The 27979-nt window shown below is 43.6% G+C and overlaps 1 protein-coding gene across 1 annotated transcript; it reads left to right on the top strand.

Annotated features, from left to right (window-relative positions):
• Window positions 1–990: 990 nt before the first annotated feature.
• On the top strand, window positions 991–27979 carry LOC142750723 (olfactory receptor 5G9-like). The gene is made up of 4 exons (XM_075859708.1): window positions 991–1062; window positions 12848–13747; window positions 26894–27060; window positions 27934–27979. Exons 1-4 carry the CDS (start codon window positions 991–993, stop codon window positions 27977–27979), a joined length of 1185 nt encoding a protein of 394 aa, XP_075715823.1.

The raw sequence follows: 27979 nt of genomic DNA, 5'->3' as shown, positions 1-27979 counted from the left end.
CTATATAAGCATGACTCATGAGGAGGAACTTGGGGGGCACTAGGGAGCCACTTGGGGAGGGATCCATGGAGGAACATACTGGAGAGGAGACTTACTGGAGTGTGTGGAAAGTCCATGTATGTAACTATAATGTGCATTGTAATTATTGTTGATAAGGGAAAAGTGTCTATGGAGAGTTTATTGCTTATGACTGTCTTTGTACATATCTCCATATAAATCTCAGAATTCCGGTAACAGTCATTTCACTCTTTATACAATATACATTTTTATACACTCACTTTTGTATATCACTTATTGCGCCTGACCTTAGAATCTAACCCAGAGAGAGGGTGAAAGTGAAAATTCTTACATGGGGTTGATCAAAGGGGTAAGCGCAGTGTAGAGCAGGGATAGGATCTTACTGATGGTCGATGTCTGTCCTCTTGTTGGAGCGACATAAGCAGTGAACAGAGAGAAGTAAAATATGGAGACCACAGTGAGGTGGGAGCTACAGGTGGAGAAGGCTTTCTGCCTACCAGTACTGGATGGAATCCTTAAGATGACAGACACATTTTTAACATAAGATACAATGATTAATATGGTCGGCATGACTACAGGTATATCTAGCTTCAAGATGGATCATGAATGTATCAGAACAAGCAATTTCCAGCAAAGGAACGAGGTCACAGAAAAAATGGTCAATAATATTTTGTCCACAAAAAGTCAAAGTCAATATCATTACAGTGTTAACGAACCCACAGGAAAAACCCCAACAACCAGCAGATGACAACCAGTTTCATGCAATACGGACATGTCATGATAGAGGTGTAACGGAGGGGGTTACAGATGGCCACATATCTGTCATAAGACATCACTGTGAGGAGAAAACATTCACAAGCTTCTGAAGTACAAAATAAATAAAACTGAGTGATACAACCAGTAAAAGTGATGGTCCCCCCATTATTCAGTAGAATGTGGAACATTTCGGGGTAAATATCTGAGGTCAACAAGATGTCGCTGATGGACAGTTGTGAGATGAAGAAGTACATTGGAGTGTGGAGGTCCTTGCTGGTGGACACCAGGGTGATGATCAGGAGAATCCCACATATTGTCTTAGAGCATTTCACAACAAGCAATGAACCGCGGGTCTGATGGAATCGACCTAGGCATCCATTCGTTCGACTTACACTGACAAATAATAAGATACCTGACTCGGTTATTTGCTGTAAATGGGGAACCCTCTCTTGCCCCGAAACATGGTGCAGTTCCTTCATTTATAGCTAAATTTGAGCGGTTTTAGCAAAATATTTCCGTAACTGTTTATTGTGAAGTTCCGAGCCCTGGAACGTTCATGCATCACCATGTCCTGAGTATGTCTACCACAACTCATGAACCTGCGTTGTGCGGTTCACCCAGAAAAACCTTGTCACGACGGCTGTATTTTAGGATCGTTTACAATAAAGAAACAATATCTAATATAGAAACAATATCTGAGAAACGAATCGTCCAAAAGCCGTAACATTTTATATACTCGTAGCCTTTGACACTCTTACCTACACCCTAAAAAATCAGGGCACCCAAACAAACGTAAAATTGTTGAGCAAACATATCTCTGTGCTCAATAATTCATTGCTGTCAACCCTGGTAGTTTTTATGCCAGGCCATACAGGTGCGATGATCAATTCCTCCCAGGTCTCTGAATTCCCCATAGGCCCAATCAGCGTAGGAGAGGTTGGTCAGAATGGGCCAACCGATGGAGCTTCCCATCCGTTTGTAAATCTCTGTATTTAAATTTTTTTTTTCTTTTTTTTGAGTCAACTTTAGATGGTGCAAAAGTAAAGGCCTGGGAATGTTACGCCTGCACCTGAACCCACCTGAGCTCAGGCCTACTGTCACGAAGGCTCTGTGGACCCACTGGGCTGTACCGCCTTGGCGGTCAGGCAGCTGGCCAACAGGGCGCAGGGCAATGTCAATAGTTCATATAGGGTACCTGTGGCAGCTCAGACAGTAGCAGGGCAGGCTCGGCTGGGACTAGGCAGCAGGCAGACATCAGGCGAGGTGTAGCAGGTCAGACGTGGATGCAGCACAGCACGACTTTGGCACAATTCAGTGCTAGACCAGGGATGTATGGTTTTCTAGCAACAGGAACTGGAAACAGGTATAGGTAAAGGGACAGGGACTGGAACAGGAAACACACTAGGAGGCCATCACATAGACAAACTAGGGAACACAACAATGCTCAGGCATAGAACTAGGGGGCTGGACTCCTCTTATAGTCCAGGCTACTCACGGGTCAAAGTTCAACAAGAATGTCCAGTGCATGCTGCCCCTTTAATTGCGGGCACGAGCGTGCGCGCGCACCCTACGGGATCCAGCTGAGGTGAGTGGACGCGAGCGCTGGCTACTCCTGAGGAGGAGGCTGGGGTCAGCGCTTGCCGACTCGTGGTTGCGGCTGTCAGGGGGAGGTTGGACCTGCTGACAGTCCGCAGCCACGGACATTACAGATGTTATTTTGTTGACAGAAGTTTGCAGATGGGCTTCTCGATGTCCTGTGCCTATTTTGAAGCGTTTATTTCCTTCTTGGAGTGGGTTATTTGTGAGGAGTCGGGGGTGGCCTCAATCATTCATTACTTGGATGATTTTCTTTGTGTTGGGCCGGCAGGTTCCCCAAAGTGTAGCAATCTGTTATCAACAATAGAGTGGGTGTGTAGCCGGTCCGGGGTTCCGCTTGCGCATGCGAAAACAGAGGGGCCCAGGTCAGTGGCATTTTTCAGGGCGCTTCGGGTGGGGGAACTGGTGTTGCCAAGTGGCTTGCGACTGGAGGGTGTGTTAAGAGAGGATGTTACGCAGCCGAAGGGAGGATGGAGTTCTTAATTTGCCTGATCAGTCAGGAAGGGGCAAACGGGTGGTGTTGGATACAGCGTCAGGTGCAATCATGTGTCCGGTTTGCACCTTGATGTCTTATTTGGGGGGTACCAATATAGTGTCTGGTCCATTGCTGCATCATGCGGACAGAGTTTTTTTGTCTTGTTTTCAGTATTCAATATTCCGAGGGTTCGTGCTGCTGGCTCTTGTTCATGTTTAATGTTTTTTCTTGATTTTCTTTCAGACCATTCCCCGTGCCTGGTATGGATCTTTGGGCACTCGTATGTCCATTGGGCGGTGGTTCGGGCGGAGGTTCGGCCGGACGGGTGCCAGCTGGGTTTTGCAAGATCGGTGGTCACATTGCGGAGGTTTGGATTCCGTGGCAAGTCGTGGGAGAGGGTTTTGCCGGAGTTCCATCATTCGGCAGGGCTGGACAGGGCGCCGGATGTTCTGGTGCTTCATGTTGGGGGGAATGACCTGGGCATCCGTCCTTTTCAAGAACTGATTCGGGACATACATTTCGATCTGCTGTGGCTATGGTCCTGTTTTACCAGGGGGGTGGTGGTATGGTCGGAAATTGTACTTCGTAAATCGTGGAGGGCCGTCAGGTCCATGTCGGTGATTAATAGGGCACTGGTGAAGGTGAATCGGGCTGTGTCTGCATTTGTGGTGAGAAATGGCAGGGTGTTTGTGCGTCACTTTGATTTTGAGGATGGGGTGGGCAATTTTTGAGGGGGTCAAGATATGCTCGCTGTGTTGGTGTTGCAGGTCCTTGGAGTTGGTCAAATTTGGTGGGGAAGGGGATTATAGTAGGGATGGTCCCTCCCAAAATTATGTTATGGGGATCTGGTTGATTTGGACTCCTGCTGGGTGGTGTCCCGAGGAGTAAATACATGTGATGTTTTTAGTCATCTGCGGTTGGTCACGGTATCCCTGAGCCTGTGTTTTGGGCGGCTGAGGGTAAAATTACAGTTTTATGGACAGAGTGTCACCAGATCCTCCTTCCTGAGCTTCAAGGACCTCCCTCCCCAATTTTATGTCAATGGTGGTTATTTATTTCCAGTATATTTATTTGTGGAATTGTTTTGTTGTTTGTTAATAAAATGGCTGCTGTGTCCAATGCATTCCAAGCAAAAGTCTCTGTGTTTTATTGGACTAGTTAGCGTTATGTTAAGTGGGTAATATAAGGGTGTCAGAATTGGTACAGTAGCGTGATGTAAGGTAAGACTGGACCGCACTCTATTATCCCTTGTCATGAGTTACAGGGGTCTAGACAAGAAATTATTAGAGTCTGGATTAGTTATGTACAATGTCAGTGGTGACATAGGGACGGATTGGATAGATGTTTTTTTAGGTCAAGGACAAGATGTGATACTTTATTTATAAAACTGTTGTGAGACATTGACAGGTAAAGTCATTGAGGGAAGGTACATTTCCCCAAGAATCCTGTCATATGTATCCTAGGCTCCAGGGAATGAGTATTTTTTGCAATAGAAAGCTCTAGCTTTCCAATCTCGGCTTAAGGAAAAGCCGGAAAAAGGGCCTGGAGTTGGATTGGGGAAGAGCAGGGCGGGTTCCCCAATCCCTAGTCCATCTCTGTTTGTAGGACAAGGCTGCTGCTCAATTAGCTGCACCTGCAGCCTGTGTATAAAAAGGTGCAGACACAGTGTGTGTCAGTCTCACCCCTGACTCAGACCGGAGACTACTAAGTCTGGAGTAGCCTGTATTCTATGTGAGTAAAGACCTGTGTTACTTTGTGTCCAGTGGCTGGTAGGAAGGCACTTGGTATAGTTAGATAATATCTTGTTTAGTTAGTGCTCAGACGAGCAGGATTTATTTTGTATTTTGCCTTGTTGTACAAGAGGCTGTTTCTTTGACAAGAATAAAACACAGGCAAGGCCCTGTTATGATCTTTAATGCACGGTGTCCCTGTCTCTGGCTACTAAGAAACCGCTGTACCAACCTCTCCTGATGCTAAACCCTCACATATGGTGGCCGATGCGGGCACGGTCTTAAAGAGACAAACACCTATTTAAAAGGACTTTTGGTGCTCCAAGCGGAAAATCGTTGCTAGGGGCAACAACACAATTTTTTTTCTCCCCGAGAGTGCTTGGAAGTGTATGTCTTGGGTGAAGGCGGCAACAGGGCTAGAAAAAGAGACTGTTAAAATGGATGAAATACTTAAACAGCTGATTCAGGCTAATATCAACCAGGGGAAGATAAGCACAGCTTTGCAAGAAGCCAGCGGGACTCAGCGAATGGTGCATGAGGAAGTCATACGTGCACAGGCTGAAACCAATATTCTGCTGGGTGAAGCCCACAGACTGGCCTTAAAAGAACAGCAGCAAATTAATCGCCATTTGCAAGACCAAATTCAGGCCTCAGTGGAGAGGTCAGCGGGGCCTCATGGTTTGCGCCAAACCACTTGTGCAGTGGTACAGACATCTCTGCAGAAGATGACACCCACCGACGACGTTGAGGCCTATCTCATGGTGTTTGAGCGAGTGGCAGAACGAGAGAAGTTACCTTCAGATCAGTGGGCAGCAGTGGTGGCACCTTTCCTAACCGGAGAGCCGCAAAAGGCGTACTTTGAACAGGATGCCAAGGATTACTCCAAGATGAAGGGTGAGATCCTTGCCCGTCTGGGTGTTAATATGAATGTGCGTGCTCGACGGGTGCACAACTGGACTTTCTTGGAACACCTACCTGCGCGATCACAAATGTATGATCTTGTCCATATTGCAAGGAAATGGCTACAGCCAGAGGAATCAACCCCTGCGCAGATCATGGAGAGAGTGGTGCTTGACAAATACATCCGCTCCTTACCACCGAAGGTTCAGTGTTGGGTCGGTCAAGGAGATCCTACAGACGCGGAACAGCTGGTGAACCTGATTGAAAGGTACAGAGCTACTCAGGATCTACTCCAAGAAGTACCGCCTGGATGTTCTAACCCCAGGAACAGCAAATCGTGCGGAGCACCCGGTAAGACTGTCTTTAAGGGAGGTGGCTCAGAAGGGGAGCAGACGGAGGGAAGAAATCCCAGAGAGACACTGAAGGCCAGACCAGGGTCTCAAGTTGGGGACCGGGGCCGCATACAGTGTTGGCGGTGTTATGGACCTGGGCATATTGCTGCCAATTGTCCTCTGACTACTGAGCCAATGGAGTGTGATGCAGCAAGGCAAAAATCCTTGTTTGCACGTCCTGTTTGTTCTGCTGAGACGGTTTACGAGACTGAACAACAAATGTGTGTCGTAAAAGTGGAAGGGTGTACTGTGAGTGCCTTGCTGGATTCTGGGAGTCTGGTTACCCTGGTGCATGCCAGCCTGATAGACCCTGGAACATTCAGCGGACATAGTATAGGGGTCCTGTGCATTCATGGGGACACTAAAGAATACCCCACCGCTTTTGGTCACTCTAGAGACTTCCTGTGGAACCGCTTGCCATGAAGTGGGTGTGGTTAAGTCCCTGATGCACAGTGTGATCCTGGGGAGAGACTTCCCAGTGTTCTGGGACTTGTGGAGGAAGAAAGATGTAACCTCCACTGTAAATGTTAATGATGGTATTAATGTGTGCGCTGTGATTAGCCCAGAACCCTTTAACGAAGATGCTGAGGTGCCAGCAGTAGGGGTGACCACTGAGCCTGATAAATTTCCTGTCTGTTTTTGCTGGTGAAACAGATGAGCAGGAGGAAATTTCTGAGATACCAGAGTTAAATGTATCACGTAACAATTTTGGGACCGCTCAACTTAACGATCCCACATTGGTAAAAGCCAGGGAAAATACTAAGGTATTAAACGGAGTGTCTCAACATCCAGGGGCTGATAAGGTGTTTCCACACATGGCGGTTAACCAGGATTTGCTGTATCGGATAGATAACGTACGTGGGGAGGTTGTTGACCAGCTGGTGATTCCCCAACCGTATCGTAGAACGGTGTTGGACCTGGCTCATAAACACGTGCTGGGTGGACATCTAGGTTGCGAAAAGACCAGAGAGCGTATCTTACAACGATTCTTCTGGCCGGGGGTATATACGGAAGTTCAGAGGTATTGCGAGTCCTGCCCGGAGTGTCAGATAACGGCTCCTATGCCACATTTTAGGAGTCTGCTTGTGCCCTTGCCTATCATTGGGATCCCTTTTGAAAGAATTGCCATTGATCTGGTCGGCCATTTAGTCAAATCCTCTAGAGGACATCAATATATCCTAGTGGTGTTGGACTATGCCACACGCTACCCTGAGGCAGTGCCTTTGTGAAATTCCTCTTCAAAAGCCATTGCAAGAGAGTTGTTTTACATGTTTTCCCGTACTGGTTTACCGAAGGAAATCCTTACCGATCAGGGAACTCCCTTTATGTCCAAAATCACCAAGGAATTATGTAAACTGCTGAAAATTAAACACCTGCGCACCTCTATATATCACCCTCAAACTGATGGTCTTGTCGAAAGATTCAATAAGACATTAAAAGGCATGTTGAGGAAGGTGGTTAGTAAGGATGGGAAGGATTGGGACTGTCTTCTGCCCTATTTGATGTTCGCTGTACGTGAAGTTCCTCAATCATCCACAGGGTTTTCTCCTTTTGAACTTGTATACGGCAGACAACCCCGTGGTCTCCTGGACATAGCCAAGGAAACCTGGGAGCAAGAGTCCACACCTTATAGGAGTGTAATTGAGCATGTCACGTTGATGCAAGACCGAATCGCTGCGGTCATGCCGATAGTTAAGGAACACTTGGAGCAAGCTCAGGATGCTCAGAGCAGGGCGTATAACCGAACTGCTAAAGTTAGAAATTTTAACTCTGGTGATCGAGTGTTGGTCTTAGTGCAAACCGTAGAACGCAAATTTCTTGCTAGATGGCAAGGGCCGTATGAGATAATTGAAAAGGTGGGGGATGTAAATTATAAAGTTTACCAACCAGGTAAAAGGAAGACAGTGAAGTTATACCATGTAAACTTAATTAAGACATGGAAAGAAAGAGATACCCTCGTGGCAGTAAGTACCCCCTATAGTCTTAACCCAGATGTGTATGTGTCAGAATCCCTCGCAAAGCCACAGAAACAGGAGACAAAAGAGTTTGTGCAGAGAAATACAGACGTGTTTTCAGAACTGCCAGGACAGACTAGTATAATAAAACATGACATTGTGACCGAGCCTCAGGTTCGGGTCCACTTGAAACCCTACAGAGTCCCTGAAGCTCGTAGACAAGCCATATCTGAGGAGGTCAAGAAAATTCTAGACCTTGGGATTATTGAAGAGTCAAAAAGTGAATTGTCAAGTCCCATTGTATTGATTCCGAAACCAGATGGGTCATTACGTTTCTGGAACGACTTCCGCAAGTTAAATGAGATGTCAAAGTTTGACGCATACCCAATGTGCCAAGAGTTGACGAGTTAATATAGAGACTGGGCCATTCAAGGTATTTTTTAACACTTGATTTAACCAAAGGCTATTGGCAAGTACCCCTCACGGAGGGCGCCAAAGAGAAAACTGCGTTCATCACCCCGGATGGTCTGTTTCAATATATTTGATTACCATTTGGGCTACATGGGGCTCCAGCGACCTTTCAAATGTTAATGGACATAGTCCTCAAACCCCATCGTTGGTATGCTTCGGCATATCTGGACGACGTTATCATCTTTAGTGATGACTGGGAAAGCCACTTACCAAAAGTACAAGCAGTACTAAACTCCCTCAGAGCCGCGGGGTTAACAGCAAACCCAAAGAAATGTTCCTTAGGCTTGGAGGAAGCACGGTATCTGGGGTACATAATTGGGAGAGGGGTGATAAAGCCACAGGTCAACAAAGTTGAGGCTATCCAAAACTGGCCCCAGCCCTCAACCAAAAAGCAGGTCAGAGCTTTTCTAGGAATTGTAGGTTATTACCGCAGGTTCATTCCAAACTTTGTCAGCACAGCAGCGCTCCTGACGGATCTTACCAAGGGAAGTAAGTCTGTCATGGTCAAGTGGGACACGAAGGTTGAAAGCGCCTTTCAAGAGTTGAAACTGGCCCTGTGTAACCAACCAGTCTTAGTCACTCCTGACTTCAAAAAGGAGTTGATGCTTCTGATGTGGGGCTCGGAGCAGTTCTGTCACAAGAAGTGGGTGGTGAGGAACATCCTGTGACCTATTTGAGCAGAAAACTTACCCCGGCTGAGAAAAACTATAACATAGTTGAACGGGAGTGCTTGGCAATTAAGTGGGCCCTGAGATATTATTTATTGGGTCGTCGGTTTAGGTTGGTTACAGACCACTCTCCTCTTACGTGGATGTGTCAAGCTAAAGAGAGAAATTCAAGAGTTACACGGTGGTTTCTTACTTTGCAGAACTTCAAATATACTGTGGAACACAGAGCAGGAAAACTGCAGGGCAATGCTGACGCTTTGTCTAGGACACACTGCCTTGTAGCTAAATGTGTCCGATCCCACGGGCTCGAACAGAGGAAGAGGGTATGTGAGACAGTGACAGGTAAAGTCATTGAGGGAAGGTACATTTCCCCTAGAATCCTGTCATATGTATCCTAGGCTCCAGGGAATGAGTATTTTTTGCAATAGAAAGCTCGAGCTTTCCAATCTCAGCTTAAGGAAAAGCCGGAAAAAGGGCCTGGAGTTGGATTGGGGAAGAGCAGGGCGGGTTCCCCAATCCCTAGTCCATCTCAGTTTGTAGGACAAGGATGCTGCTCAATTAGCTGTTCCTGCAGCCTGTGTATAAAAAGGTGCAGACACAGTTTGTGTCAGTCTCACCCCTGAGTCAGACTGGAGACTACTAAGTCTGGAGTAGCCTGTATTCTATGTGAGTAAAGACCTGTGTTACTTAGTGTCCAGTGCCTGGTAGGAAGGCACTTGGTATAGTTAGATAATATCTTGTTTAGTTAGTGCTCAGACGAGCAGGATTTATTTTGTATTTTGCCTTGTTGTACAAGAGGCTGTTTCTTTGACAAGAATAAAACACAGGCAAAGCCCTGTTATGAACTTTAATGCACGGTGTCCCTGTCTCCGGCTACTAAGAAACCGCTGTACCAACCTCTCCTGATGCTAAACCCTCACACTGTATATATTGGGATGTATTAAATGAGTAAATACAGTGTTCAGTATTGATTTGGGTGTTTACCCAAACATTAAGGCCCCATGAACACGAGCGTAAAAATTGTCTTACGGTCTGCGATTATGAACCCATTCAGTTCTATTGGCCATGGAAACCTTTCCGTATCGCCACGGATGAGTGCCCGTGCCGTAGAAATATTCTGAAAATGAAGGAAAATGCCCGTTCTATTGCATTTTACGGGCCAAGCTCCCATACTTTGTATGGTAGCACAGCTCGAAAATGCGGGCTGTGATTATGGGCACAGCCGTGTGCATGGGGCCTCAGATAGATCTGTACTATAAGACTTAGTGGAGTGTCAATTAGATTGAGATCTACAGTAGGAACATCAAGCGAGTGTGTGGATTGGGGAGGGGGCACCCTAGCAAATTATAGAAAACTCAATGAACTTAAAAGTAAAGAATCTCACTACTGCTGTAAAGAGAGGAGGGGGTAGTTCCATTAAATACTGTATCAAGAAAGTAAACAAAGCATAATAAAAAATAAATGTATATGGAATGATTAAATAACAGTAAAACAAATCACTAGCAATAACTAAAATAAGCTAAACATATTTTTGACAGTACTAGCCCTTTGTCACGGAGCGGGTTAGTGGACCCACTAGGCCGTACCGCCGTAGCGGGAAGGCAGCTGGCCAAACCACAGGAAACCCAAGAAATACAATGTCCCGCACAAGGGTACCTGAATAGTCCAGATGGTGGCCGCAGCTCTGGCAAAGATGAGATTGGTGCAGCGGATGGCGCCAAACGTGGAGGATGACACAGGAGCCGCAAGTTGCGCCAGACGTGGCGGATTCCTCCGGACGTGGCAGATGACACAGGACGTGGCGGATTCCTCCGTACGTGGCAGATGACACAGGACGTGGCGGATTCCTCTGGACGTGGCAGATGACACAAGATGTGGCAGATTCCTCTGGACGTGGCAGATGACACTGGACGTGGCAGATTCCTCTGGACGTGGCAGATGACTCCGGATGTCGCAGATGACACAGGACGTGGCAGATTCCTCGGGATGTGGCAGATGACACAGGACATGGCATATTCCTCTGGACGTGGCAGATGACACCGAACGTGGCAGATTCCTCTGGACGTGGCAGATGACACCGGACGTGGCAGAACTTGATACTAAGGCAAAGCACGGGAAACAGGAACGGGGAACAAGGCACGGGTAACAACAGGAACGGGAAACACTAAGGGACCATTTGCAAGACAGACTGGGAAAACTAACAATGCTCAGGCAAGGATTAGAAGGCCAGGGGCCTTCTTATAGACCAGGAAATCGTGGCAGTTGATGATGATGACGATTTCCTTATTGCGCACACTGGCCCTTTAAGGCCGGGCGCGAGTGTGCGTGCGCACCCTACGGGACACAGCCGAACGGAGCGGAAGTGAGCACTGGCGTCTCCTAGGAGGGAGACGGGGACCAGCGCTCACAGATCCATGGCCGCGGGCGTCGGGAGGTGAGTGAACCCGACGGCCCGCGGCCATGGACGCTACACCCTTTAACTCCCAGAATTTATAACACGTTATTTTTTTTTCTGGATTTTTTTATTATAGATAAAATGTAAAACTATTTCTAAACAAATTAATGAGGATATTATTAGAATGCAGCTGGTAATTACACTATAATTTATATTCTTCAATTAACTTAAACAACGAAGACTCATGAGACAAAAATTCTCCCCAGACTTATTCCACCCGGCACCTTCCCTGCATTTTCTATATAAATATCTACAGGTCGTCCATTATCAGCTCATATTCTTCAGTCTGACGGACACACAACATGGTTTAGATGTTTTCTTAAATTTCATTTATTTGCCTCGGGGACAAAATTAACATTCATAGAAAACAAAAATGTTAAAATGAATGTGAAGAACAAAGAACATGATGTAAGTATTGTGAGGTGACCTCTGTGATACAAGACATAATAAAGACTTTCTAAGATGACGCTACAGAGTTCCAAACTGCGTCTGTAAGTGACATCAGCACAAGAAATGTTCGTCGGGAGCTTCATGTAATGGGTTTCGATGGTTATTACACACAAGCCTAAGATCACAATGTCAGGTGTCGGATGGAGGGATGTAAAGCCACTGGACCCTGGAGCAGCGTGTTCTCTGGGGTGATGAATTATGTTTCACTATCTGGAAATCTGATGGATCTATCTGGTATTGACAGACGCCAGGAGGACGCTAGCTACCGGAATACTGAATACTGCTGTAACATTTGGTGAAAAATAGATAATGGTCTGGGGATGATGTGACATTCCTTTTAAAACCCATGGTTATGGAACAGTCAAACACATATAGGTGTGATGTCAGGGGTCCACATACCTCTACCCAGATTGTGTACAAACATGTACATCTATTTATGTAGCTATGATCATCTATTTATACTTTAATATACATTACTCATTTTATAAGAAGGCAATTGTCTCATATTAGTTTAATTATTATTATTTTTATTTGTTTAATACTATTATTATTATTGTTATTATTTTTATTTTATAACAAGCAATTACATTGCCATAGTCAATACAGAAAAATACTCATTACCTCTAAAAAAAATGTCTTTAATTCTTAATGTAAAAGACGAGCAATATAATTAGAATTCTATGACATAATTAACTCTGATTGTGTTATGTCATCTAATAAAAAATAATTAAACTAGGGAATGTTGGTGGGAATAATGATGCACACATGTGATCGATCATAAATGGTAAATATTAAGTGAATTAATAGCTTAGAAATAATAGTTAGAACTGTCACTGTATGTGTAAGGGACATATTCGACATTTCTTATAAGTCTTTACGATATAACATGTTACAGTCTGGAGCAGTCTCGCTCTTGTAAGTTATGATAAAATAGTTTCAGTTTTTGGTTTATTACATCATAACTATCTGTTCTACTCACAGGAGAACAATCTGACGGCGGTCACTGAGTTTTTCCTCTTAGCTTTTCAAGTCAGTCAAGATTTACAAATTTTACTTTACTTTCTTCTCCTGGTGGTTTACTGTGGGACATTATGTGGGAACCTCCTGGTCATCACCCTGGTGTCCATAAGTAAGAACCTCCACACTCCAATGTACTTCTTCATCTCACAACTGTCCATCAGTGACATCTTGTTGACCACAACTATTGTCCCCAACATGCTCCATATTATACTGGATAACGGCGGGGCCATTACCTTTATCAACTGTTTGACTCAGTTTTATATTTTCGGTGTCTCAGAAGTATTTGAATGTTTTCTCCTCACAGTGATGTCTTATGACAGATATGTGGCCATCTGTAATCCCCTCCGTTACACCTCTATCATGACAAGTGGACATTGTCTGAGATTGACCGTCATCTCTTGGTTTCTTGGATCTTTTATTATTTTGATTAACACCATAACAACATCAGAGCTAAGTTTCTGTGGACCAAATATCATTGACCATTTCTTCTGTGATCTTGTTCCCTTAAAAGAACTTGCCTGTTCTGATATCTTTATTATTCAGCTGGAAATGTATTTACAGAGCATTCCCATTGTAATAATTCCAACCACAATTATTGGAATGTCTTATACTTACATCATTCTAGCAATCTTAAGGATTCCATCCAGTACCGGTAGGCAGAAAGCCTTCTCCACCTGCAGCTCCCACCTCATTGTGGTCTCCATATTTTACTCGACTTTGTTCAGTGTTTATATTTTCCCAACAAAAGGACAAACAGTCGCCATAGGCAAAATCCTATCCCTGCTCTACACTGTGATTACGCCTTTCATAAACCCCATTATATACAGTCTACGGAATAAAGACATTAGGAAAGCCGTGCAGGTAACTCTACATAAGCGTGTGATCTGGTAAATTAATACTAATATTTTATTTACTATCTGGCCAAAGGTATGTGGACACCTGACCATCACACCTATTTGAGCTTGTTGTACATCCTATGAAAAGCATGGGTGTTAATATGGAGTTGGCAGCTATAACAATCTCAACCTTCCAGGAAAGCTTTTCACAAGATTCCAGAGTATGTCTGAGGAAATTTGTGCCCATACAGCCAAAAGATCATGTGTGAGGTCGGGCATTGATGTTGGACGAGAAGCTGTGGTCCGCAATTAGCTTTTCAAACAATTGTAAAAGTGTTGGTTGGGGTCGTGGTCAGGGCTCTATGCAGCCACTCGAGTTCCTCAATACCAAACTCCTCACACTATGTCTTTATGGAGCTCGCTTTGTGCACAGGGGCAAAGTCACCCAAAATAATAGAAGTTGAAAATGCATAATATGTCTTTGTATGTCGTGGTATTAACATTACTCTTCACTAGAAATAAGGATCCAAACCCAGAAAAACAGCCTCAGACCATTATCTCTTCGCCACTAAAAGTTACATTAGGCACTATGCAAGCATCCACTGTTCTCCTGGCATCCACCAAACCAGATTTCTCTACCTACCTGCCAGATAGTAATTAATCACACTAGAGTGCACGCTGCTGAAGAGTTTAGTGGTGGGGTGCTTTACATCTCTTGGGCCTATGCTTGGCATTGTACATGGTGAGCTTAGGCTTGTATGCAGCTGCTTAATCATGGACCTACAGATATTGGAGGCATCAGCTTAAATGTTGACATTTGCTGTATCTGGGAAGGTTTTATTAGAAACTACTGTATTTGAAATTTAAAAAAATGAAATGAATAGAGAATGTTTTGCTTTTTCTCTTGATTTATATTCAAAATAAATATATAATATGTATTTATTAATGATGAGGTGTAACAAAAAAAAGCATATTACAATTAAAAATAAAAAGTTAATCCTCTGACACATGTCTGTGTTGTGAACTAGAAGTGAATGAATCTGTGATATTTTACTCTGCAGGTATTTTTTCCAACAGGTGATTTTTTTATTAATAGACCCAGACGATGGAGGCTGAAATACTATAACACAGATCCCTATTTCAGTCTCCCTTGTCTTGTAGCAGAAGTAATACTTCTCCACAACTTGAAAAATGCAGACAAATGTTTTTTTCCCACGGATTCTCTCATATCATAAACTATAATGATCTTTGTGCAAGGTCAACTTTTCCCCAAGCAATTATATCTTGAAATTTAACTGTGGAAGAACCCCAAGGTCAGGGTTAAGCTTTGGCATGCTTAGACCTATTCTAAAAAATTCAAGGTTCTGTGATGCGCGCTTGGCCCACAAAAGCCTCGTCAGCAATGTTTTTTTTTTAGAAACGTTTACAATTTAGTTCTAATGAAAAAATAATGTCTTAAAAGCGAATCGCCTCAAAGCCATCAAACTTATTATATAGACCATATAAACCGATCAGCGATAACATCAACATTACTGACAGGGGAAGTGAATATCATTGATAATATCATTTCAATCCCCCCTGACAAGGAGTGGGATATATTAGGCTGCACGTGAACAGGCAGTTCTTGAAGTTGATGTGTTGGAAGCAGGAAAAATGTACAAGGGTCCAGATCCGAGAGACTTTGATAAGGGCCACATTGGGTTGACTAGACGACTGGGTCAGAGCATCTCCAGAACGTCATGTCCTGTGGGGTGTTCCAAGTCTGCAGTAGTTGGTACCTACTAAAAGTGCTCCAAGAAGGACAAGCGGTGACCAGCAACACAAGGCTCATTGATGCATGTGGGGGTGAAGGATAGCCTGTCCGGTCTGATCCCACAGAACAGCTACTGTTGCACAGATTGCTGAAAAATTTACTGCTGGCAATGATAGAAAGGTGTCAGAACACGCAGAACATCGCAACTTGCTATGTATGTGGATGCGTAGCTGCAGACTGGTCAGAGTGTTCATGCAGACCCTTGGCCACTGCCGAAACCATCTACAATGGGCACGTGAGCATCAGGACTGGATCATGGAGCAATGGAAAAATATGGCCTGGTCTGATTAATCAGGTTTTCTTTTACATCATGTGGGTGGTCGGGTGCGTGGGTGTCGCTTACCTGGGGAAGACATTACTCCAGCCTCTAACAAGCGTTTTATGGTTCAAGTGGTGAAAAAATTCCAAGCGCGGTAGAGTGTATTTTAGAGTCTATTTTACCTTTTGGGACCGAAAGTTTTGTATGGACGGACACGGTTCGTTATGGACTTTTGCCATCACCACCGGTGGTGCAAAGTCAAAAATGAAATCTTCAGGGAAGCGACCGGCGTCGTTTCTGACTCCGGAAGTTTACCACTAAAGGTCTCACCAAAAATTATCTACAGTTTAGTGGCGGTGGCATGCACGGTTTACGGCCAACAAAAACGCGTAGTTGAAAACTTTGACAGAGTCGAAAACTGAACCGTGACCCCATGGACCTGAGCTAGGTGTCCATTTGTTCGCCTTGCAAAGCCGAACAATACGACACCTGACTTGGTTGTCTTTTCTAAAAGGGGACTCCACTTTTGCACCATAAACATAAACATGGCGGAATTCCCTTATTTAGAGCTTAATATTGACAGTTTTACCAAACTATTTCCGTAATCGCTCAATGTGGAGTTACGAGCCCCGAAACTATTATATGTCACCATCTCCTGGGTATGTACGCCAAGACTCGTGACGATACGTCGAGCGGTCAGCGAAGATATTACTGCAAAAATGTGCCAAGTAAGAGAATAAACTGCCCTACCTTTACCTGGTGTAAATTACAAACAGGGGCCAAAATAAAAATAAAAAACACTGGAGTGCCTCTTACTGTCTATGGCACTGATGGAATCCAAACCTGGAGGGGGGGTACTGATATTGGTGATAGCAGATTTTATATTATTAGTTGTGGTCATATTGTTCATATTGTTTGAGGTTTATAAGCATGATGTTTGTAAATATCCCAGAGTATGCCTACCACAACTCATGAACCTGCGTTGTGCGGTTCGCCCAGAAAAACCTTGTCACGACGGCTGAATTTTAGTCTCATTTACAATAAGGAAACAATATAAAATAAAGAAACAATATCTGAGAAACTAATCTCCAAAAGCCATAACATTTTATTTACTCGTAGCCTTTGACACTCTTACCTACACCCTAAAATATCAGGGCAGCCAAACAAACGTAAAATTGTTGAGCAAACAAATCTCTGTGCTCAATAATTTATTGCTGTCAACCCCGGTAGTTATTATGCCAGGCCATACAGGTGCGATGATCACTTCCACCCAGGTCTCTGAATGTAACATGTGAGGATCGCAGTCATACCTGATATATGATCATATCCTCATGAGTAGAGAAGGTATAAGGTATATAAGGAGTGTAAGGTGTTGGGATCGTAGTCATACCTGATATATGATCATAACCTCATGAGTAGAGAAGGTATAAGGTGTATGAGGAGTGTAAGGTGTGAGGATCGTAGTCATACCTGATATATGATCATAACCTCATGAGTAGAGAAGGTATAAGGTATATAAGGAGTGTAAGGTGTTGGGATCGTAGTCATACCTGATATATGATCATAACCCCATGAGTAGAGAAGGTATAAGGTATATGAGGAGTGTAAGGTGTTGGGATCGTAGTCATACCTGATATATGATCATAACCCCATGAGTAGAGAAGGTATAAGATGTATGAGGAGTATAAGGTGTGAGGATCGTAGTTATACCTGATATATGATCATAATCTCATGAGTAGAGAAGGTATAAGGTATATAAGGAGTGTAAGGTGTTGGGATCGTAGTCATACCTGATATATGATCATAACCCCATGAGTAGAGAAGGTATAAGATGTATGAGGAGTATAAGGTGTAAGGATCGTAGACATACCTGATATATGATCATATCCTCATGAGTAGAGAATGTATAAGATGTATGAGGATTATAAGGTGTGGGGATCGTGGACATACCTGATAAATGATCATATCCTCCTGGGAGAGGGACTCTAGGATGTGGACTGTACACAATGTGAAATGGAGTGGAAGTGGTGGACTTGTGTGGTTGTTGTATGAGAACTCGGCCCATGTAAGAAGCTGTACCCAGTTATCGTGCTGTGAAGAGATGAAGTGGCGGAGATAATTCTCCATGATCTAGTTGATCCTCTCAACTTGCCTATTGGACTGGGGGTGATACGCTGAGGAAAAGTCCAATCTAACATCCAGGAGTTTACAGAGGGCTCTCCAGAACTTTGAAGTAAACTGAACACCCCGATCGGACACGATGTGAAGAGACAAGCCATGCAAGCGAAAGATGTGTAGAGTGAAGAGACTCGACAAGTCGAGGAGCAGAAGGTAGGCCGGTCAGCGGGATAAAATGGGCCATCATAGAGAACCGGTCCACCACAACCCAAACGGTGTTGCATCCTGCTGAGGGGGGGAGGTCAGTGACAAAGTCCATCGCAATGTGCTGCCAGGGGGCATTGGGCACAGGCAGAGGTTGAAGCAGGCCGGCAGGCTTGGAGTGAGTAACTTTGTTAGAGGCACAAACCGTGCAAGAAGAGACAAAGTCCAGAACATCTTTAGGTAGTGTGGGTCACCAGAAGTGACGAGCAATTAGGTCTCGGGTCTTACGGACACCAGCGTGCCCAGCCAGTTAGGGGCTGTGTCCCCAGCGGAGAATTCTTCTCTTGTCGGCCAACCGAACAAAAGTCCTCCCAGGAGGGATGTCTCTAACCAGCAGAGGATTAGCAGTGACAATGCAGGATGGGTCTATGATAGTCTGAAGGGACTACACCGTGTCTTCCGTCTCAAATGATCTGGACAGGGCATCGGCCCTCACATTCTTGTCCGCGGGACAGTAGTGGAGCACAAACTGAAAACGGGTGAATAACAGCAACCACCTGGCTTGACGGGGATTCAGTCGTTGTGCAGACTGAAGGTACATAAGGTTCTTGTGGTTGGTGAAGATCAGGATGGGGTGAGCAGCGCCCTCTAGAAGATGTCTCCACTCCTCCAGAACCAATTTGATGGCCAGCAGCTCCCGATCTCCAATAGAGTAATTGCGCTCAGCAGAAGAATTTTTTTTTGAGTAGTAGCCACATACTACTGCTTTTCCTTTGGTGCTCCTCTGGAACAGATGTGCACCTGCACCAACAGAGGAGGCGTCCACTTCCAGTGAGAACTGCCGAGATACATCAGGATGATGGAGGATCGAAGCTGAAGTGAAGGCTTTCTTGAAGCTAATAAATGTGGACTCTGCCTCTGGAGTCCACACCTTGGCGTTTACACCCTTCTTGGTAAGGGTAGAGATGGGAGCCGTCAGAGAAGAGAAGTTAGGAATAAACTGCCGGTAGAAATTGGCGAATCCCAGGAACCGCTGTATGGCCCTTAAGCCTTGAAGATGTAGCCACTCCAGGACAGCTTTCACTTTCTCAGGATCCATCTTGATCCGAGATGATGTAGCCCTGGATGGGCAGAGAACTCTTCTCAACGACGCCCTTATCCAGCTTGGCGTATAAATGATTAATCGTAGTAGAACCTGACGGACATACCTCAGATGAGTTGTCGGATCTGGGGAGAAAATCAAAATATCATCGAGATAAACAACAACACAGACATAGAGGAGATCTCGAAAGATATCATTAACAAACTCCTGAAACACTGCGGAAGCGCCACACAGTCCGAAGGGCATCACTAGGTATTCGTAGTGCCCGTCCCGGGTGTTGAAAGTCGTGTTCCATTCATCACCCCGGCGAATCAGGACTAGATTATAAGCCCCCCGCAGGTCTAGCTTAGAAAAAATGTTTGGCTCCTCGTATGCGATCAAACAGCTCAGATATAAGTGGCAACGGGTATTTGTTCTTAACTGTGATCTGGTTGAGACCACGGTAGTCAATGCAGGGTCGAAGGGATCCGTCCTTCTTTTTAACGAAGAAGAATCCAGCCCCGGCCGGGGAGGAAAACTTTCGTATGAAACCCCTCTCCAGGTTCTCCTTGATATAGGCCGACATGGATAGAGACTCAGGCAAGGTGAGAAGATAATCTTCGACCACAGGGAAGAGAGGCATTAGAAACAAGTTCAATGGGCCAGTCATAAGTCCGATGTGGAGGCAGCGTCTCAGCCTCCATTTTGCAGAAAACATCTGCATACTGAGTAAACTGTGGAGGCAATGACTGAGGCAGAGGAGGCTTGACAGGATGGATCTACAACAGACAACGACCATGATACTTGGAGCCCCATTGGAGAAACTCTCCAGAATTCCAGTCCAGGACTGGGGCATGTAGTCGAAGCCAAAGCAGGCTCAGTAGAACAGGATTGATGGCCTTGGGCAAAACAAGGAAATAAATTTGTTCAGAATAAAGGACTCCATCCTGAAGCTTCAATGGCTTGGTTTTAGAAACGATGGGATCAGGCAGAGGCAGTCCATTAACTGAGGCAACAGCCAAAGACGTGTCTAGGGGGACTGTGGGCAACTGAAGATGATCCACAAGCTCTTTCTAGATGAAGTTTGCAGCAGAACCAGAGTCAAGATAGGCAGAAACTTGATGTGTCCTCTCGCCGGATACTAGGGTCACAGGAATAGTCAACTTGGAACAGAAGGCTTTATTAGGTACCGTTACATCTCTCCAATCAGTTCTAGGCAATGGGGTCTATCTGGCCTCTGGGGACACAGGCACACAATATGGCCCCCGAGGCCGCAATACAGAGAAAGTCCAGAAGTGCGTCTGCGTTGTCTCACCTCGGTAGACAATTTGACATAGTTACTCTGCATCGGATCCTCTGCTGGGACGACTGAGGAGGGTTGCTGAAAAGTAGAATCCAGTCTAGGAAGTTCTCTCTCCTGGAGAACCTCTTGGGAACGCTCCCGGATCCTCATGTCAACCCGGGAGGCGAGTAGGACAAGATCGTCCAGGGTAGATGGCAGATCGTGAGCAGCCAGCTCGTCCTTGATCCCTGAAGACAGTCCCTGCCAGAAAGTGGCCACCAAAGCCTCGTTGTTCCAGGTCAATTCAGCAGCCAGGATACGGAACTGAATGGCATACTCGCCCACGGAGAGGTCTCCCTGATGTAGGGTCAGCAAGGATGCAGCAGCTTAAGAAAATCTTCCAGGTTCCTCAAAGATTGAGCGGAAGGTCTGTAAGAAGCACTGCAAGTCACGGCTCTCTGGTCCCTGATGTTCCCACAGAGGATTAGCCCATTCCACGGCTTTCCCAGTAAGGAGAGAGATGATGAAGGCGATCTTGACGTAATCCGAAGAGAAGGACTTGGCATGTAGTCTGAAGTGGATCAAGCACTGATTCAAAAATCCCCTGCAGGACCTCGGATCTCCGTTATAGCATGGAGGTAGCGTCAAGAAACACAGGGGATTGGTACAGACAGGAAGTGTAGCAGGAGGAACCGCAGGAATGGGTGTGATGATGACTATGATCTCGGCCAGCATGGCTTGTGTCGTCCAAGTCTCAGGTTGACCAGCGGGGTCCATGGCCTGAGCGTACTTTCACGAAGCGGGTTAGTGGACCCACAAGGCCGTACCGCCGTAGTGGGGAGGCAGCTGGCCAAACAACAGGAAACCCCAGCAATACAATGTCCCGCACAAGGGTACCTGGATAGTCCAGACGGTGGCCACAGCTCTGGTACTGATGGAGACAGTTGCAGCACAGGTGCCGCAGGTTGCGCCAGACGTGGTGATGCACAAAACTGGGTCTAGCATCTTTGGTGATCCCAAAAGATGAACCTGGCATCACCCTAGATGTCAAAAGAGGAACCTGGCACCGTCAAAGATGTAAAGTCAACCTATGCTAGCTGTTCAACAAGTGGTGAGACTTCATGGTATTCCTGAAATTATCGTATCTGAAAGGGGTTCACGTTTTGTGCAAATTTAGGTATTGATTTGGGTTTCTCCACTGCCTGTCATCCACAGACCAATGTTCAGACTGAGAGAGTAAACCAGACATTAGAACATTATCTCCGGTATTATGTTTAATAACTACATGATAATTGGGTCCAGTTTCTGCTCATAACAACTTGTGCCATGAATTCACTAATGTCCCTCTGTCTTTCTGTAAATATGGTTTTCACCCCAAGTCGTCTTAATTTGCCGGCTGTGTGGGTTTTGACATTATATTGCTTAGACTGAGGATTAAGATGTTTAAGTCAGTGTGGTGTAAGGGCCATTGGGCTTTGGGCTCAGCTGCCCTTTGTGCTAAACACAAGTTTGATCGCCACCACACGCCACATTAATTCAAAGGGGAAGATAGAGTGTGGTTGTAGACCAAAAACATCAGTATAAAACAATCATGTGGCAAGTTGGGGCCTAGATTTATTGATCCTTTGAAGATTTTAAGACAAATTAATACAGTTTCCTTTATGTTGGATTTAGCACAAAGCATGAGAACTCCAGGACTTTAAACAATGCTTCGTAATATGGCATCTGATGGGACATGAGAATGTTTTTTTAAACCGGAATACAACAGAATAAAACCTCTGCACGAAATTAGGGGCATAAGGAGGTACAGTAAAGGACCTAATACATGGGCCAATGTTTAGGCAAACAAGCGTTCATATGAACGCGCCTTCCCGATCATTGCCCTGTGTAATCAGGGCAACTATCAGCCGATGGGAGAGCAAACGCTCATTCATCGGCCGATCTTCTCTTTTATGCAGAATTAAACATCACCGTTGTCAGCATCACATCTCCCCATGTAATCAGAGAGCTGCTCTGCCGACATGATGAAAATGTATGGGAACGAGCGATCGGAGTAACGAGCATTCGTCTCTATTCGTATCCAATCATTGCTCCATGTGAAAGGAGCAAACAAAAGCCAATCATCGAGCTGTCTCCTTGATCAGCGCTCATTTACAGCCCCCATTTCAGGCAATGAAATAGTACCATAAGGCCCCATAGAATGCTATTGGTGTCATAACATTGTTCCATATAACTTGATTGGTCTATAGAGCCGTACTATAGCCGAGTACATGAGGCCTGTGATTATATTTTTTATATTTTCTTATTATGATTTATATATGGTGTTAATCTACGTGTGAAGTTTTCAATACAACATTTCTTAAACTTTTTACTTTATCAAATAAAAAGTTTCCTCTTCTAATAGTGTTTTACTTTCTGACCTTTTTCCCCTTAATGGTAAACTTTATTTCCATAAGGATGAAATTAATTGATCTGCGAATCAAGAAAGTAAAGTAAAAGTTAATGATGAATAAGTTGATTTTTATTTTCTTCACTCAACAGAAGCTCAGGAGACAATGAGAAACCATCTCCATAGAGTTTATCTCCACGTCACCTGTGTTCATTCTGTGTATATATACAGGTAGTCATCACTTTATGCTTCATATGTTATTACTGTGATCATGTGTCTGATCACTATATATTATATCACACAACTTCATTAACCCCTTAATGACCAGCCTATTTTAGACCTTAATGACCAAGCCATTTTTTACGTTTTTCCATCGTCGCATTCCAAGAGCTATAACTCTTTTATTTTTGTGTCGACATAGCCGTATAAGGTCTTGTTTTTTTGCGGGTCAAGTTGTACTTTTTAATAGCACCATTTTGGGGGACATATTATTTATTGATTAACTTTTATGAACTTTTTTTTGGGGGGGAATAGAAAAAAACCTGAAATTTCGCCACTCTTTTTCGCGTCTTAAATCAACGGCGTTTACCGTGTGATATAAATAACACCATAACTTTATTCAGCGGGTTGTTACGATTGCAACGATACCAAATTTGTATAGTTTTTGTATGTTTTACTACTTTTACACAGTAAAAACGCTTTTTTTTCAAAATTATTTGTTTTTGTGTCTCCATATTTGAAGAGCCGTAACGTTTTTATTTTTTCGCCGATGCGGTTGAATGAGGGCTTTTTTTTTTTCGGGAAGACTTGTAGTTTTTATTGGTACCATTTTTGAGTAGATGCGACTTTTTGATCACTTTTTATAACATTTTTTTAAAGTCAGGATTCACAGAAAACAGCAATTTTTCCATAGTTTTTTATTAAATTTTTTACGGCGTTCACCATGCGGGTTAAATAATGTTATAGATTTATAGTCGGGGTCGTTACGGACGCGGCGATACCAAATATGTGTAACTTTTTTACTTTATTTTGGTTTTTTAATAGTAAAGCAGTCTGTAAGAGGAAAAGCTGGGTTTTTCATTTTTTTCACTTTTTTTTTTTCATTAACTTTATTAAACTTTTTTTTCACTTTTTTACTAGTCCCACTAGGGGACTATAATATGCGATTCTCCGATCGCTATTGTAATACACTGCAATACTTTTGTATTGCAGTGTATTACTGCCTGTCCGTTTAAAACGGCCAGGCATCTGCTAGGTCATGCCTCCGGCATGATCTAGCAGGCAGTCGCTCCATGCAGACCTGGGGGCCTTTATTAGGCCTCCGGCTGCCATCGGAGAATTAGACACTCGGCGATCTTATCGCCGGGTGTTGGTGGGAGAGAGAGGGAGCTCCCTCCCTCTCTCCAAAACCACTCAGATGCGGTGCACGCTATTGCGCACCGCATCTGAAGGGTTAAACGGGTGAGATCGATACTAATATCGATCTCACCCGGCAGAGCAGGGACGCTCCCAGCCCTCAGCTGCCTCTAGCAGCTGAGAGCAGGGAGATTTGACACTCCCTGCTCTGTTTACTTTATCCTGATGCAGCGCCGTGAAAAGGCAAAGGCATCAGAATAAAGCCCGTTAGTGGCCGCCGTTAAAAGGCGTATTGGCGGTCCCTAACGGGTTAAACTGGAAAGCCTCTGATCTTGAACAGTCCTCAGCTACATCCTGGGATCTTCTCTATTAATATTGATTATAATTGCGATACATTATTTATCTATAAGAAAATGTTTGTTCCAGAACATGGACATGGACATGGACCGGATGTAAGTTCTGTTAAGTAACTGCTCATTTTAAGGAATTTTAATGATTATTGTAATTTATTTCATTTTAAAGGGAAAATCGCCTTAAAAGTCCCTGGACTTTTAACACAATTTCATTGTATGTATTAGATGTGTCTTCTGTTTTGAAGACAAGTAGAATAATGATGTGTCCAGCTTGATGTAAGGGAAATCCCAACCCTAACGCCAGTTTCTAATAAGTGTATAATGGCCGTAAATTTAGGCCCTAAAACCTATAGACCTGGGCAAAGATTTACAGCATTAATACTCTTAAAGAAATGCACCCATACTTATCTCATATAAAACTGGCCATAGAAATGTATGTTAATCAATCACTTGCTGTACATTTTGATTCATCTCATCACTACAGTATACGAGGCTGGATTCACAATAACAGTTTTAAGATTAAAGTTCTCCTGCTATTTTTACGTTCTTTTGGACGCACTCCTGGCTGTGGCTAAAAATAAAACAAATTGAAAAACTGCCTCAAAAAAATGTTGCTTGCCATTCTATGCTGTCCGGGCAAAAGATAGGACCTCAATGGACAACTTACATATGTGTCTCTCTCTCTCTATCTATCTATCTATCTATCTATCTATCTATCTATCTATCTATCTATCTATCTATCTATCTATCTATCTATCTATCTATCTATCTATCTATCTATCTATATATATGTATATATATAATTTTGTAATTATTTTTTTAAATTTAAATTAATTTATTTAATTATTTATTGAAATTATTTGTTTTTAAAATTGGAACTCAAAAGCAAATTGATCCAAATATATGGTGATGCCTTTAGAAAAAAAATAGCTCCTCTGGTGAGGTAGAGAGTGTGAAGGATTTCCTTGTGAGTGGTACAATAGGAAGGTTGGAAAGTTTAAAGAGAATGTTTTAGAATTTAATATTTTGGCAGAATATTTTTTTTTAGAATACAAAAAGTTGTTCTTTTTGGAGACTTTTTTTTTTTACACTTTATTTTACTTTTGTTCCTTAGTGTCACCAGTAGAGTTGATTTAATCAATTGTATTAATGCTCTGGAAAAATTAATACTCAAAATCATTAGTGCCTGTCAGTATTACACAGATACCACTGGTAGAACTAGGGTCCTTTCATAGGCCCCCAACAGCCGTGGTAACCTTTTGCGACCTCGCAATCAGCTCTAATGGGATGTCAAACTCTTTAGCTACTGCGGTCTGGCATCTAAGGAATTTATTGGCCGGGATCGGAGTTATCTTCGAGCCCGGCTGCTAGAGTGGCATATTGGCTGTCCATTGGTGTCAGCTGTACAATACATCTGACACCCTTAAAGAGGCTCTGTCACCACATTATAAGTGCCCTATCTTCTACATAATGTGATTGGCGCTGTAATGTAGATTACAGCAGTGTTTTATATTTAGAAAAACTATCAATTTTTGACAGAGTTATGACCTATGTTAGATTTATGCTAACGACTTTCTTAATGACCAAATGGGCGTTACTTTTTGACAAAGTGGGCGTTGTGGAGAGAAGTGTATGACGCTGACCAATCAGTGATTAATCAGTGACCAATCAGCGTCATACACTTCTTTCCATTCATATATCCTGCACATAGTGATCTTACTAGGTCACTATGTGCAGCCACATACACACACACTAACGTTACTGAAGTGTCCTGAGAGTTAATAAACATCAGTTCCAGCTAAGACGTGATGTCTATTCACAATATATGTAAATAGATACTTACCCCCTCTATCTCCATTAAAAGGGGACTCTTCCCTTTACACACTGCGAAAATTGTTCAAATTGGTCTGAGGAACATGACAGAGAGTTCAAGGTGTTGACTTGGTCTTCAAATTCTCAAGATCTCAATCTCAATCCAATGAAGCATCTGTGGGATGTGCTGGAAAAACAACTCTGATCCATGGAGGTCACACCTCACAACCTACAGGACAGAAAGGATCAGCTGCTAACATCTTGGTGCCAGATATCACAGAAAAATGTTAGAGGTCTTGAGAAGTCTATGAGTTGATGGATCAGAGCTGTACGGGACCTACACAATGATAGACAGGTGGTTTTAATGTCATGACTGATCGGTGTATAGTAAAGTCGTTCACATCATATGGGCCCGGGACAATCCCACCAGTACTATTCCTGACCTGAGTAATATAACACATGGCTTATTGTAACTTGAAGTCTACGTTATTATTCTACTTGCAGAGAAATCTGACTGTGGTCACCGAGTTTTTCCTCATCGGATTTCAAGGCAGTCACCTCTTAAGAATTGTACTATTCCTTTTATTCTTTATTGTTTTTGATGCAACAATATGTGGGAATCTCCTGATCATCACCCTGGTGTCTATCAGCAAGAACCTCCACACTCCAAGGTACTTCTTCATCTCACAACTGTCCATCAGTGACATATTATTAACCACAAATATTGTCCCCAAGATGCTCCATAGTCTACTCGTAAATGGAGGAACCATCAGTTTTATTGGTTGTATGACTCAGTTGTATTTTTTCAGTGTCTTTGAAGTATTTGAATGTCTTCTCCTCACATTGATGTCCTATGACAGATATGTGGCCATCTGTAACCCCCTCCGTTACACCTCTATCATGACAAGCGGGTATTGTGTGAGATTGACTGCCATATCCTGGTTTTTCTGTGCATTCAGTGACACCCTAACAATAACAAGGCTAAAGTTCTGTGGACCAAATATCATCGACCATTTGTTCAGTGATCCTCTTCCTTTACGGGAAATTTCATGTTCTGATATGTTTATTTTAAATCTACAACTGTTTTTAATGGGCGTTCCATTAGTGATAATTCCCAGTATAATAATTGTTATCTCTTATGGTAACATTGTCGGTGCTATATTACGGATTCCATCTAATATCAGTAGACAGAAAGCCTTCTCCACCTGTAGCTCCCACCTCACTGTGGTCTTCATATTTTACGTGACAATATTCAGTGTTTATTTTCTTCCAACAAGTGGACAATCATCGGACATGAATAAAATCCTATCCCTGCTGTACACTGTATTTACTCCTCTGTTCAATCCCATTATATACAGTCTGAGAAATAAGGACATTAAGAAAGACGTACAGGAAAATATTCAGAAATATGTGTAATCTGTTGTTATTTTCTCTTAACCCCTCGTCTCTGCAGCCAGTATTTTATTTACCTTTCTGACAGGGCCACATTTTTCATATCTGACATTGTCTGTGACATCTGACTGTCACTTTGGGTATGTCCACAGGTTTCGAAAATACATCAGATTTTCTGCAACGAATATCATTGCATAA

This window comes from Rhinoderma darwinii, chromosome 3 (assembly GCF_050947455.1).
Source record: "Rhinoderma darwinii isolate aRhiDar2 chromosome 3, aRhiDar2.hap1, whole genome shotgun sequence".
NCBI lineage: Eukaryota > Metazoa > Chordata > Amphibia > Anura > Rhinodermatidae > Rhinoderma > Rhinoderma darwinii.
This window is presented reverse-complemented; position numbering and strand designations above follow the sequence as displayed.

Coding starts and splice junctions, on each gene's coding strand:
- LOC142750723 (XM_075859708.1), top strand. CDS start 991: ATGTCGCTGATGGACAGTTGTGAGATGAAGAAGTACATTGGAGTGTGG. Junction 1,063..12,847: donor CCTTGCTGGTGGACACCAGG/GTGATGATCAGG, acceptor TTCTACTCACAG/GAGAACAATCTGACGGCGGT. Junction 27,061..27,933: donor AAGAACCTCCACACTCCAAG/GTACTTCTTCAT, acceptor GTATGTCCACAG/GTTTCGAAAATACATCAGAT.